The sequence below is a fragment of the Bos grunniens genome, chromosome 20 (assembly GCF_055505025.1).
Source record: "Bos grunniens cultivar Pamir isolate PY7600 chromosome 20, Bosgru_T2T1.0, whole genome shotgun sequence".
Taxonomy (NCBI): domain Eukaryota; kingdom Metazoa; phylum Chordata; class Mammalia; order Artiodactyla; family Bovidae; genus Bos; species Bos grunniens.
Window position 1 is genome coordinate 61,847,070 of NC_141184.1, and position 13,263 is coordinate 61,860,332.

The window sequence follows — 13,263 nt, forward strand, 5'->3', positions numbered from 1 at the left end:
GATTAAAAAAAAATGAAATTTTGCCATTTGCAACAATGTACATGGACTTGGTGGGAATTAGGCTTAGTGGAGTCAGACAAAGACAAATTCCGTATAGTTTCACTTACATGTGTAAACAATTAGACTGCAATAAAAAATACTAACATGTCATAGGAAAAGAGGCACTCTTAGAACACTAAGAGTGAATCCTAATGTAAACTATGTACTTTGGGTGATAATGATGTGTCAATGTAGGTTCATTAGTTATAACAAAGGTACCACTCTGGCTGGGGATGTTCATCATGGGGAGGCTATGCATGAGTAAAGCCAGGGGGTATACCAGAAATCTAATAAATTTTGCTGTGACCCTAATTTTGCTCTAAAAAAATTAAGCCTATTAAGAAAGGCACTCATTCCAGAAAATTTTAAAGCTGTGAGTGAGTTCTTACTGAGACTTCATTTAGTTTACCTTCTTTTAGTTGTGGTTCCAAGTGGTTTGCACTATTTTGTAAATTCTTCAAGCAAACTAGTTGACTACAGAGCAAAATTAGATAAATGTATCTTAAATTCTGCTATACTATGTTATATATATTACTATATGCTATATATAAACTATTATACTATTATATATTATAGACTTTAAAGATCTACATTAACAAAGTTTATGGCAAAGATTCTAGATTTGTATACATGATCCTATTACCTGATCATATTACCTTTCTAATAAATTATATAAATGCTCACTGCTGATAAAAAAAATAATGTTCACCAATATGTCATATGCATGGTTAGTGTTTTATTCTTTGAAGAGTGGTTCTGAAACATCACACTAAGTCAGGTTGAAAGGAAAAGTTTAAAATAGTTTTATAAGGATATAACATATGTACTGACTGTTCACTCTACAAAATCTTGATCATAGAGCTTATGATACACCTAGTTAGCAGTAGCACCCAGGTTTTCCAGATAGTCATTATTTCTCTCTTGTTTGCATAGACTTCCTCTCATTGGCTGCCTTCTGCTTTTGTTGCATGATCTCAGAGTCCCTATAACGGGGAAAAAGGCTGTAAGTCGTTACAGAAAAATTATGTTCTCCCTTGTATTCTATAATAATCCATTCAGTATCATAGAAGACAATTTAAAAGAAGACATACAGTTTCATGTCTTTCCATTTTCATGGGTGGAGATGGAATGAATGGGAAGGCAAAGAACAGAAATGCTTTGAAGTCTTATTTTGAATACAATTTGTGTTCAGGTATGTGTGTGTGTCCTTATGTTTCATATATACCACACATCTACACATCATTTGACAAGAGGCAGTTATATGCAGAAATAATGGCAGTTATTCTTGGTTGTCAACACAGTTAATTCACTCTAAATTTTTTCATGAAAGGGGCATTTCAGAAGTGTTCTAGGTATCTTAAATGATACCTAGGATTAGGACATAGATGTCATTATATTAAGCAATTCAGTTTCTTACAAGCCAAAAGCCAAATAGCTAGTGATGAAAAATGGATTACACTCAAGCAGGATATTCAGGGCATTTTCTTAACCCTTTGTGTCTCTGGTTGAACAGCAAGTACTAAGAACTAAGACCAAACTACCTGGGCTGGATGGTCCATGAGCCCATATTAAAAACATATTACACCACTGTATATTCAACAGCTCCAATGTGCCAGGCATTTTGCTGGCTCTGAATTAAATCCCACAACAACTTTGAGTTATTGTCTTTATGTTTCAGGTTAAAAAGTTAAAGGCTTAGAGCTAACTCATCTGCCTCAAATCATAAAAACCAAGGTTTGTCCAGTTTCAAAGTCGAGGCTCTTTCCTATATTGTCACTGCATATTTCATATTAGGCTTTAATTCAGGATAAGTAGCTCTGTCCGTGTCATTAAGACATTTCTGTAAAGCCAATAGCAAAAATAAAGAATGAGAAGGAAGGAAAAACAAGACAGTTACCCAAAAAAAATGAGGTATCCTGAATAAAAAGTTACTTTTCTGTTTGTGACCAAACTCTGCTGTGTTTGCTGTATGACACTAGTAGTGTTATTGAAGTTCAGAGCCTCACTCTCTCATTGCATGCATTGAGGCTAATACTGCTTTTCATGATTGTAATGAGTAGAGGTTGATATAGAGCACCTAGCACAGAGCTTTGTAAATAGTGGGTAGTCATTACGCAGTGGCTATCACTAAGCCACGCTGTACTAGGTCTCCCAACAAAAATATGATTTCAGCGTTACTGACCTGTATCACTCCGCTGATTAGTTCACCTCTACTCCTATCTAAGCAAATTTAAAGCAAAGCTTATCACTTTAACAATAAATGTCACAGAAAATGTGAAGTGGTAATTAAGGGATTCAACCTCATTAAACTCTGGCTGTATATCAGAATCACCTAGGGAACTTTTAAAGTCAGGTTTAACTTAAGTATAATAAAATGTACTACCTAGAGCACCTTTCTGGGGGCTCTGTAGCATGGTGGCATACGGGATCTTAATTCCAGGGCCAGCACAGAGTCTTAGCCACTGGACCACCAGGGAAGTCTCCCTAAAGCACCTTTTAATGTCCAACCCCAGACCGATTAAATCAGGACTGGGTGTAAGGCACAGGTTTGAGCAGACGTGAAGGTTTCCCAGGTGGTTCTAATGTGTAGCCAGGCTTGAGGACCGCAGAGAAGCCATAATGAACCCTGTGTCATCAATTATTCACCTGATCTCCAAGTTTCACATGGACAACAAAATTTGATTTTAGAAAAAAATTAAATTTTGCTAACTTTTTTTTAGAAAAATGAATGATTTTCCTAAAAAACCCTTAAGCTGTAAAGTATTTCTGTAGCAACTTTATATTATTTGTCATTTATAGTCATATATCAAGGCTGTATATCTGCATTCTCTCCAATTCAGTGGCTTCTGAAGATATAACTACATATACTTTGTATCTTTTTCAAAAGAGTTATCAATATAATTGGTGACCTGTCATACAGACAAGTATAGGCAGGTTGTCTGCTTTGAAAATGTTTATCCTTAGCACCTAACAATGCTTTGCACACAGAAGCTAAATGAAATTCTTATGGTTGTTGTGGAGTTGAATGAAATTCTCTGCAAGACAAATTATAGCTTGAGAGCTTCAAATTCTTCATCCATGAGTTGGGATAATGACTACCCTACATAGTTTTAGTATGACTGGCACATAACCGATAGGCAACTGTTACCTGTTCCTGCAGGTTAGGCCTCATTCTACTAAGGACTTAAAAACTGCTTTCCATTCTTCAGAATGAAAACTTCTGTGACTTGAGAATTCCTTCACTATCACTTACCGCTGCTTCCTCTGAGAGGTAGTCAGGCTATCCTCTTTTCTTTTTCCCTTACTAATTTCCTGGGATTTCTTCATGTTTTTCTGGCGGGCAAGTTCTCGTTGATTTCCACCTACAAAGAGAAACAGCCATGTTATTTTTCCATCTCCAAAATTGATAATTCCATTCTAGGGCTCTTATTTAAAAGGATTTGAAGTTTGCCTTTGACAAGATGAGCCAGCAGAGTACTGCATGGAAAGGTGTTTAGGGATCTGACGACAAGAAGGAAGCTTAAAGGTAAATACTTAAGGTCTTAATAATATTATGGTACCCCTTAAGGTGCTCCCTGACTATAAATACCAGACCTCTTAAAAGAAGCATTCCAATGGTCTGTCTATATGGACCAGTATCCTAAAATAAAGTCTGGCTTTTTGAGATGAAGAGAGAAAGATCCATACCACAGATCATATCTCGCACACATTTTGTTATTTTTAGTCGCTCATTTGTGTCCAACTCTTTTGCGACGACTGTAGCCCGCCAGGCTCCTCTGTTCATTGGATTTCCCAGGCAAGAATACTGGAGTGGGTTGCCATTTCCTTCTCCAGGGGATCTTCCAGACCCAGGGATCGAGCCTGTATCTCCTGTATTGGCAGGCGGGTTCTTTACCGCTAAACCATCAGAGAAGCCCTCGCATAAGTTGGCCCATTGTAATTCAACCGTTAAGCGAGCAAATACAGCTGCTTCCAAGACAGTACCTTCCAGAGCCAAACAAAGAACTAGAGAGGAGACCCAGTGCTCGTTAGGCCTCAGGACTTTAAGTAGTAAGTACCAGCATAAACCACCTCCAGACCTAGGACCTCGCTCCCTGGGATCTCCACACACCTCACCTCCGGGGAGGGGTTCCTTACGTGTCAACTCGCCCCAGTGAGGCGGACACCTACCTGCCGGACCTTTCAGGCCGGACCAGACTCCAAAGCCCCTCTCCCTCCGCGGACTAAAAACCTGGTCCCCGTAGCTGCTAGACCGAAGGGGTTTCACCAGCCCGCCCCTGCCTCCTCGCCCGCCACGCCGCGGAGCTCGACTTCCTCGCAGGACACTCCCCGCCGCTTTCCCTACCCGTCCGCACACTCACGGGCCATGATGACAACCGGACCGAGCCTGGAAGAGAGCGACTCGGAAAAGCAACGACCGCCTCGCACGCTCAGCCGCCGTCCCCACCCGTTGATCTGGAAGACTAAGCCCCCGCCGGCCCCTCGCCGGGATACGCCTGGGCTCTGCCGGCGGCCCCGCCCACCGAGACCCGACAACAGCCGCCGGCGTGGCCGGCGAGCGACTGCGCGTGCGCGGCCAGGGGGGCGGGGCTGTGCTCTGCTGGGGCTCCGAAGCCGCAGCTGCCAGAGTAGGGCCGTAGGTCGGTCTCAGGGTTCTCTTTGGCCGTGCAAGTTTGGTGGCGTCCTGAAAGCGGGTCCTTGAGTCTGAGAGATGTATAGGCGTTTGGGGATTTCCCCCTCTGTATCCGGGGCACTGGGGCTTCACTAGCCCCCATATTTTTGGTAAAGACGTAAACACAACAGTATCTATAACTTTTTCGACAAAGAACGTTAGTTTTTTTGTTGTTGTTTCACCGCATCCCATTGTAGAGGCCGAACAGAGAGAAGGGGGACAGAACAGGTTGAAGGTTAATTGTGAAAGGCAGTGTTGGCCCTTTACATCTTTTCCTTCTTTATTCACGCACCAAGCCTCAAGGTAGGCTTGTGCTGTGCTGTGCTTAGTTGTTCAGTCGTCTCCGACTCTGCGCCCTCAGGGACCGCCATGGGATTCTCCGGGCGAGAACACTGCAGTGGGTTGCCATGCCCTCCTCCAGGGGATCTTCCCAACCCAGGGATCGGATCCAGGTCTCCCAACATTGCAGGCGGATTCTTTACCATCTGAGCCACCAGGGAAGCCCAAGGTAGGCTTAATTCTCATTTTAGGAAAGAGGAGCCTGAGACTCTGAGACCAGAAGCGCAGACCTAATAAGTAGGGACTGATAGAAGTGAGATTCAAATTTAAAAAGGACTCTCAAAGTCTCTTCATTTCCCATTTGATCCCAGTGCGCTTGTCACGGTGGATAGTACTTTAGAGTTCTGTGGATCTGTGCTTGGGTTGTGTGATGGGGAGAGAGTGCTAGGGAATGCAGTCTTATCACGAATTCAAAATAGCCGAGAATGTAAGTTATGACCAACCTAGATAGCATATTAAAAAGCAGAGACATTGCTTTGCCAACAAAGGTTCATCTAGTCAAGACTATGGTTTTTCCAGTAGTCACGTATGGATGTGAGAGTTGGACTATAAAGAAAGCTGAGCACCAAAGAATTGATGCTTTTGAACTGTGGTGTTGGAGAAGACTTTTGACCGTCACTTGGACTGCAAGGAGATCCAACCAGTCCATTCTGAAGGAGATCCAACCTGAGTGTTCATTGGAAGGACTGATGTTGAAGCTGAAACTCTAATACTTTGGTCACCTGATTCGAAGAACTGACTCATTTGAAAAGACCCTGATGCTGGGAAAGAGAAGGGGATGACAGAGGATCACCAACTCAGTGGACATAAGTTTGGGTAAAATCTGGGAGTTGGTGATGGACAGGGAAGCCTGGCGTGCTGCAGTCCATGGGGTTGCAAAGAGTTGGACACAACTAAGCGACTGAACTGAACCTAAACTTACATAAAAGCCATGGAGCATTTGCCCGTGCTAGAAACAGACATGGATGATTGGTGCTTATTTTCTTTGTTTGTTCCTCTATTTCAAACTGAGAAATGTGTAGAGTTTGTCTGGACACCCTAAAATCACCCTATTTTTTTTTAAGTTTTTAATTTGGAAGTTTTTTAATTTTTAAAGTTTTTAATTTTAATAATTCATATATATATGAATATATATAAAAAAGTATAGAACATACCATGATGGACCTCTAAGTATATATGACCAAGCTTCAACATTTTTTATTTCACCTCATAAAAACTACTTTTTGAGGGTTCTGGATGTGGAATGTCTGGATATTGAAAGCCCAGCTTTCCCAATGAGTAGGTGTGTGAACTTGGGAATGTTATTTCATTGCATTAAAGCTTTCTTACCTAAAAATTGGGGAGGTAATTGTGCCTCCTTCACTCATCGAATGAGTATATGTGAAGTGCTCAGTGCCCAGCACGGGAATGCACTCACATGTTAGTTATATTTGTCATCATTCTTTCAACCTCCCAGAGCCTTTCCTGCTTACCATTGTCCCTGAATCCCACTCGTCCTCCTCAGTACTCCTCACAGGCCAGGTGTCTGTTTCCACGTAGAGTCCTCTTCTGCAGTAACTTGAGCAGGGGGAAAGAATGATTTTTCTGGCACTTTATAGAGATAAAGAGATCATCTAAAGAGGAAGGGAGGGGAGTTTGGGATTAAAGTTAAGTGGTAGAGTTGTTTCTGTGTGTGGTCTTAAGAGTCTAATTGAGTTTTTTCTTTGTAGCTACAACTATAGTTATTGAGCTGCAGGGATACACATGGTATATACTATGTATACAAGTAATATGTGTGTCTGCCAGACAAACCTGGGGACTTTTAAAATTATAATACTGATAAGACTATACCAACTTTGATATGTAAAAATATCTTATGATTTTATCTTAAATAGTAAAATTGAATCTGACTCTAGTCCCATCTCTTTACAAATAGGAAATTAAATCCTAGTCATTTTTTACTTCTTTACCCGCAGAATTGTGTGAATACCATAGACTCTGAGGTGAAACAGAACATTAGGGGAAAGGTCTGGTGTCTTCAGTGTATACCAGAATATGCTGTCCAAAGCTGTATGGTTCTGGCGGTAGCTCTAAGATTTTTGAGATATCTTCAGCAGGGGTTATTTTTGTCAAGTCCTTGAGCTGTCTTTCAGGATTTTCCACAGTTTATTGTGAGCCACACAGTCAAAGGCTTTGGCATAGTCAATAAAGCAGAAATATATGTTTTTCTGGAACTCTCTTGCTTTTTCGGTGATCCAGCGGATGTTGGCAATTTGATCTCTGGTTCCTCTGCCTTTTCTAAATCCAGCTTGAACATCTGGAAGTTCACGGTTCACATATTGCTGAAGCCTGGCTTGGAGAATTTTGAGCATTACTTTACTAGCGTGCGAGATGAGTGCAATTGTGCAGTAGTTTGAACATTCTTTGGCATTGCCTTTCTTTGGGATTGGAATGAAAACTGACCTTTTCCAGTCCTGTGGCCACTGCTGAGTTTTCCAAATTTGCTGGCATATTGAGTACAGCACTTTCACAGCATCATCTTTCAGGATTTGAAATAGCTCCACTGGAATTCCATCACCTCCACTAGCTTTGTTCATACTGATGCTTTCTAAGGCCCACTTGACTTCACATTCCAGGATATCTGGCTCTAGGTCAGTGATCACACCATCGTGATTATCTGGGTCTTGAAGCTCTTTTTTGTACAGTTCTTCTGTGTATTCTTGCCACCTCTTCTTAATATCTGTGGAAATTCTGAAAGAGATGGGAATACCAGACCACCTGACTTGCCTCTTGAGAAATTTGTATGCAGGTCAGAAAGCAACAGTTACAACTGGACATGGAACAACAGACTGGTTCCAAATAGGAAAAGGAATACGTCAAGGCTGTATATTGTCACCCTGCTTATTTGATTTCTGTGCAGAGTACATCATGAGAAATGCTGGGCTGGAAGAAGCACAAGCTGGAATCAAGATTGCCGGGAGAAATATCAATAACTTCAGATATGCAGATGACACCACCCTTATGACAGAAAGTGAAGAGGAACTAGAAAGCCTCTTGATGAAAGTGAAAGTGGAGAGTGAAAAAGTTGGCTTAAAGCTCAACATTCAGAAAACAAAGATCATGGCATCTGATCCCATCACTTCATGGGAAATAGATGGGGAAACAGTGGAAACAGTGGCAGACTTTATATTTTGGGGCTCCAAAATCACTGCAGATGGTGACTGCAGCCATGAAATTAAAAGACGCTTACTCCTTGGAAGGAAAGTTATGACCAACCTAGATAGCATATTGAAAAGCAGAGACATTACTTTGCCAACAAAGGTCCGTCTAGTCAAGGCTGTGGTTTTTCCAGTGGTCATGTATTGATGTGAGAGTTAGACTGTGAAGAAAGCTGAGTGCAGAAGAATTGATGCTTTTGAACTGTGGAGAAGACTCTTGAGAGTCCCTTGACTGCAAGGAGATCCAACCAGTCCATTCTGAAGGAGATCAGCCCTGGGATTTCTTTGGAAGGAATGATGCTAAAGCTAAAACTCCAGTACTTTGGCCACCTCATGCGAAGAGTTGACTCATTGGAAAAGACTCTGATGCTGGGAGGGATTGGGGGCAGGAGGAGAAGGGGACGACAGAGGATGAGATGACTGGATGGCATCACTGACTCAATGGACGTGGATTTGGGTGAACTCCGGGAGTTGGTGATGGACAGGGAGGCCTGGCATGCTGCGATTCATGGGGTCGCAGAGTCAGACACAACTGAGCAACTGGACTGAACTGAACTGAGCTCTCTGAGGTGTGTTTGAGGTCTTGTTCCCTCTCCAGAGTACTGGAGGGAGACCATGTCAGACCTTCATTTCCTTCTCAGTCTTAAAGGAATCTCTTCTGATTTTTCAGCCTTGTTTTCCTACTCTTAAAAACACTTGTCTCTTTTCTTTCTGTTTCTGGATGAACTAGCAATCTCTTTAATCAGTTCAGGATTTTTTTCCTTTGACATTTTGTTCTTAATGTAGTAAGATGTTCTTATAGAATTTTCTTCTCCTTCTAAGAAGGAAGTCAGGTCTTTGTTTTCCTCCTATGAGTCAGGGGACTTGTATAACCAGTTAGAACACAGGCCCACAATCTACAGAGTCAGTCTGTTCTCTGGACATTTTCCCTCTCATCATAGAGTACTTCCCTAACCACCCTGCATAAGGTAAGCCAGCCTCCTATTAACCTCTGTCATAATTTCCTTTAAATTTCTTTCATGGCATTTAATAATTCTTAAATTATCTTGTTCACTTGTTGAATTTTTTTCTCCCACCCAGTATTCCTTGCTTATTGCTCTATTCTTCCCTCTTGAAGCATATTAAGAATGCTCACATTAATTGACAAAGTTTAACTATAGTAACTTTTAAATTTCTTTTAATTTTTGACTGTGTCACAAGGTTTGTGGGTCTTAGTTCCGTGATCAGAGATGAAACCAGGGCCCTTGGCAGTGAAAGTGCAGAGTGCTAACCACTGGACCTCCAGGGAATTCTCATTAACTATAATAATTTTTGAACAGGGATTATATTCACGTTTAACAGTAAACAAGGTATACAATGAATGTTGTTCTTCCCATGACTTACTTCTCAGAAACACAGTTCCCTTTCTGGAAATTAACTGTTACCACTTTCTTCACACTTGAATTTCTAATCTACATTCTACTCAATTTAGAATTTTTTGGAGAACTTTATTTTTTACCTTATTTGTTTGTTTATTTATAGCTGTGCTGGTCTTTGTTGCAGCTGGTGGGCTTTTTCTCTAGTTGTGGTGAGGCAGGGCTACTTTAGTTGCTGTGCAGGGACTCATTGTGGTGGTTTCTCTTGTTGCTGAGCACAGACTCTAGGACCCAAGGGCTTCAGTAGTTCAGCTTGTGGGCTCTAGAGTTTGGGCTCAGTAGATCTGGTGCAGGGGCTTAGTTGCCCCTTGGCATGTGGAATCTTAGTTCCCGGACTAGGGATCAGACCCATGTACCTTGCATTGGATCAAGGATTCTTAACCACTGGACCACCAGAGCAGTCCCTTCAATTTAGAATTTTTAAGCCTTAGGACGTGGTGACGAACAGACAGTGTTCTACAGGACCCTCTAAAAATGGCCGGTGGCTCAGAGAATAAAGCATCTGCCTGCAATGTGGGAGACCCGGGTTCAGTTCCTGGGTTGGGAAGGTCCCCTGGAGAAGGAAATGGCAACCCACTCCAGTACCCTTGCTGGGAAAGTCCCATGGACAGAGAAGCCTGGTAGGCTACAGTCCATGGGGTCGCAAAGAGTCGGACACGACTTTGCCACTTCACTTTCACTAAAAATGTCCAGTAGTTTAAAAAGAATTTTTTTGGTCACACTACCTGGCAGGTGGGTTCTTATTTGCCCAACCAGGGATGGAACCAGTGCCCTCTGCAATGGAATCACTGGATCATCAGGGAAGTCCCAAGGCCAGCAGTTTTAATAATTTCCGTAAAAGTGTGGGCTGAGGGATTACTACTTCCTTCTCCTCTTTTGAACGCCTCCTAAGGACCCCTGGAGAGAGAAGAGCACACTGCCACAAGTCTTTCTTTCAGTATTTCCGGTTCTCAGGTAACCCAGGCTCCCTAGCTTGACAGTTACCATGGCTCCGGTCGCTGTACGTCATTCTCCGGCGCTGGATGATGACGTAATCAGTTCCGGCGCCCTCCGAGGGCGGGGGAGCAAGGTATAGGAGAAAACTTAGCTTTTAGTGTAGCAGGGTCATGAAGAAGAGGCGGCGGCGGGAGATCCCGGGCGGTGGCCGGGGCGCGAAATTGCGGTAGCTGGCCGCTGGGCTGGTGGTGTGGCTTTGTGAGAAGGGCGTAGTTCTAAAGCCCTCTCCGGGCAGCGGCCGGGGCTCGGGGCTGCGAGCGGCCCTGGGGCCGCCTCCCCGGGCCCCCTGGCTCCGCCATGTTCCGCAGGGCACGCCTTAGCGTGAAGCCGAATGTCAGGCCCGGAGCAGGCGCCAGGGCCTCCACCGCCCCCAATTCCCAGCGTGAACAAGAGGTTCCAAGGCCGCAGGAGCCTGCCGCGGCCTCTGCTCCGAAGCCGGCGGAGTCCACAGATGTGCCCCCGGTGGATTTCGGGGAAGCGCAGCCCCAAGAAAAGACTCCCAAGAGCAGGTAAGTGCTCGCAGAGGGGAGCATTTTCATTTGCCCCTGCCTCTCCGGGCGCGTCACCTGGAAGCTGAGCAAAGAAAGTTTACCGTAGAAGTACTCCCTCGCTTGCACTAAGCCTGACAGTTGAGGCCCACGAACACGCTGCCAAGTGCAGTTGGTCCCTCTGACCACGGTGTGGCAGGTGTGGGTTTTGTTACAGGGTGTAGATTCTCGGGGAGAGGACCATGTCTTCAAGTGGTGGTGGGAGGAATCCCGGTCTAACCGTCTTCGGGAAAACTCACACGTGGTACTATTCTTTAGAGCCTGTAGGTTACCACTGTTTTCATCCTTTTGAAGTACATTGTAGGGGTAAGTGTGTAAATTTGTTTGTTTTTTTAATCTTGAAAACACTTATTTTTAAAAGAAAAGCAGTGTTATTTTGATTCTGCTGATTTATGTCAGTGGAAAGGAAGTCTGGTTACTTGTTTTGATTTGTGGGTGTGCCCCTTTAACTATGGTGAATCTGTTGTCTGAACAGAAAAGCATGTATCATGTACCACAGTTGGATTCAGGATTCTTCTACTTATTTTACAATTTATAGACTTTGCTCAGGCAGAATTTACTCATCTGCAAAGTGGGGATAACTCTCACTTCAAGAGTTATTGTGGAGATTAGAGATAACTGATAAAAACTGTCTTGCACAGGACATGCGGAATAGTTGCCTATCTTTAGGTGTTTAAAGGTGAGGCAACAAAGTAGTTAAAGTGAAGATATGTTAAGCTAATAATGATCTCTGTTTCTATACTATAAATGTGAGGGGACCAATGAAAATCAACCCTATTAAATAACAGTGAGATGGCATAAATTTCTTTTATATTGTGACAGGAAGGTGACAATTTATTTTTTATTCCTTTTTTTGGCCTGACTTCTGTTGATCTCAAACTGGTACTTAGTAATTTCCAAGTTTTTTACATGAATTTTTTTCAGAATTTCTCCCAACAATGGAATACAAATAGCAGTTACTGTAGTGTTGGGACCAGCTGCAGTTGGCAGTGTTCCTGGGCTTCAGCTGTTAAATTAATAAAGTTCACAGAGATAATGTACATGTGATGCATGATTATTGATAATTTACAAAATTACTCATTCTGTAGTCTTGATCTGTTTAAGTTCAAGAATACAGCTTGACATTTTGGGAATATGTGTGTTTTTTATCATATATTTCCTATTTTTTGGGTGGGTCTTTGCTAATTGTAAGAGCCCATAGATTGTATGTTCTTCTCCTTATGGCAACCTCTGTTTAAGTCATTGATTTTTAATAAGTGATTATGATTTTAATAATCCAAAAGGCTTTGCTGTTTTGAATTTTTGTCAGACTAGTACTAGAATGTTTCAAAGAAGATCCATAATACCGTTTTTTTTCTTTTTAAATATCAACAGTGTTGAAAAGACTGATGATGGGAAGGATGTTGAAGAATCCAGTAAGCCTTCCTCTACTGTTTCACAGAGAAGAAAGCGAATACCAACTACTTCTAGTCTGGTCAAACCTAGTGTCAGTGTTCCTTCAGAACCTCATCCATTATCTACAGTTAATCAAGAAGCTCCACAGCCAAACCCTGTTCCAACAAAAGAGAAACAGCCATGTTCAGACAGATACCGAATATACAAAGCCCAGAAACTGAGGGAAATGTTAAAAGAAGAATTGAGGAAAGAGAAGGTATGATAGAAAAATCAGAATTTTGACTGTTGCCTTCTAGGTTTCTGTTTTTATGTTAGTCGACTTGTCATTTGGAGGAAAAATAAGCATCTGTAACATTAAAATTTTTTTTTATTTGGCTGCGGTGAACCTTGGTTTGATCTTCGCTGCAACTTACAGGATCTTTAGTTGTGGCATGTGGACTCTGAGTTGTAGCATGTGGGATCTAGTTTCCTGACCAGGGATGGGACCCCAGGCCCTCTTCCTTGGGAGCAGAGTCTTAGCCACTGGACCACCAGGGAAGTCCCAAGCATCTATAGCATTTTGATGTGGGAAACAAAACCAAATAAGATCCCTCGTATTAATAGAGTATCTCCCTTTGTTGAGAGAATGATTGAGAAGCACAATGGAATTATAAGCTATTTTT

The 13,263-nt window shown here is 42.4% G+C and overlaps 2 protein-coding genes across 6 annotated transcripts in view; one reads left to right on the forward strand and one right to left on the reverse strand.

The window, feature by feature from the left end:
* Window positions 1-755: 755 nt before the first annotated feature.
* SERF1B (small EDRK-rich factor 1B) lies at window positions 756-7,866 on the reverse strand. Of its 2 annotated transcripts, none has more exons than XR_015148955.1 (3): window positions 4,385-7,866; window positions 3,293-3,401; window positions 756-1,022 (listed from the first exon to the last, which is right to left on the reverse strand). XR_015148955.1 is itself a non-coding variant. In XM_086362102.1 (3 exons), exons 1-3 carry the CDS (start codon window positions 4,405-4,407, stop codon window positions 950-952), a joined length of 189 nt encoding a protein of 62 aa, XP_086218228.1. In that variant the 5' UTR covers window positions 4,408-4,576; the 3' UTR covers window positions 756-949. The 2 variants fall into 2 exon arrangements, 1 of the variants encoding a protein (XP_086218228.1); XM_086362102.1 differs by having other exon boundaries at window positions 4,401-4,576.
* A 2,854-nt stretch (window positions 7,867-10,720) lies between these two features.
* The window catches only part of BDP1 (BDP1 general transcription factor IIIB subunit), an 85,239-nt gene continuing 82,696 nt past the window's right edge, over window positions 10,721-13,263 (forward strand). For all 4 annotated transcript variants that reach the window (XR_015148957.1, XM_086362103.1, XM_086362104.1 and 1 more), the window contains exons 1-2: window positions 10,721-11,167; window positions 12,581-12,857. Coding sequence is in view for 3 of the 4 variants with exons in the window: in XM_086362103.1 (XP_086218229.1) it covers window positions 10,956-11,167; window positions 12,581-12,857 (489 nt within the window). In the remaining variant the exon portion in view is untranslated. The remainder of the gene's footprint in view (window positions 11,168-12,580; window positions 12,858-13,263) is intronic.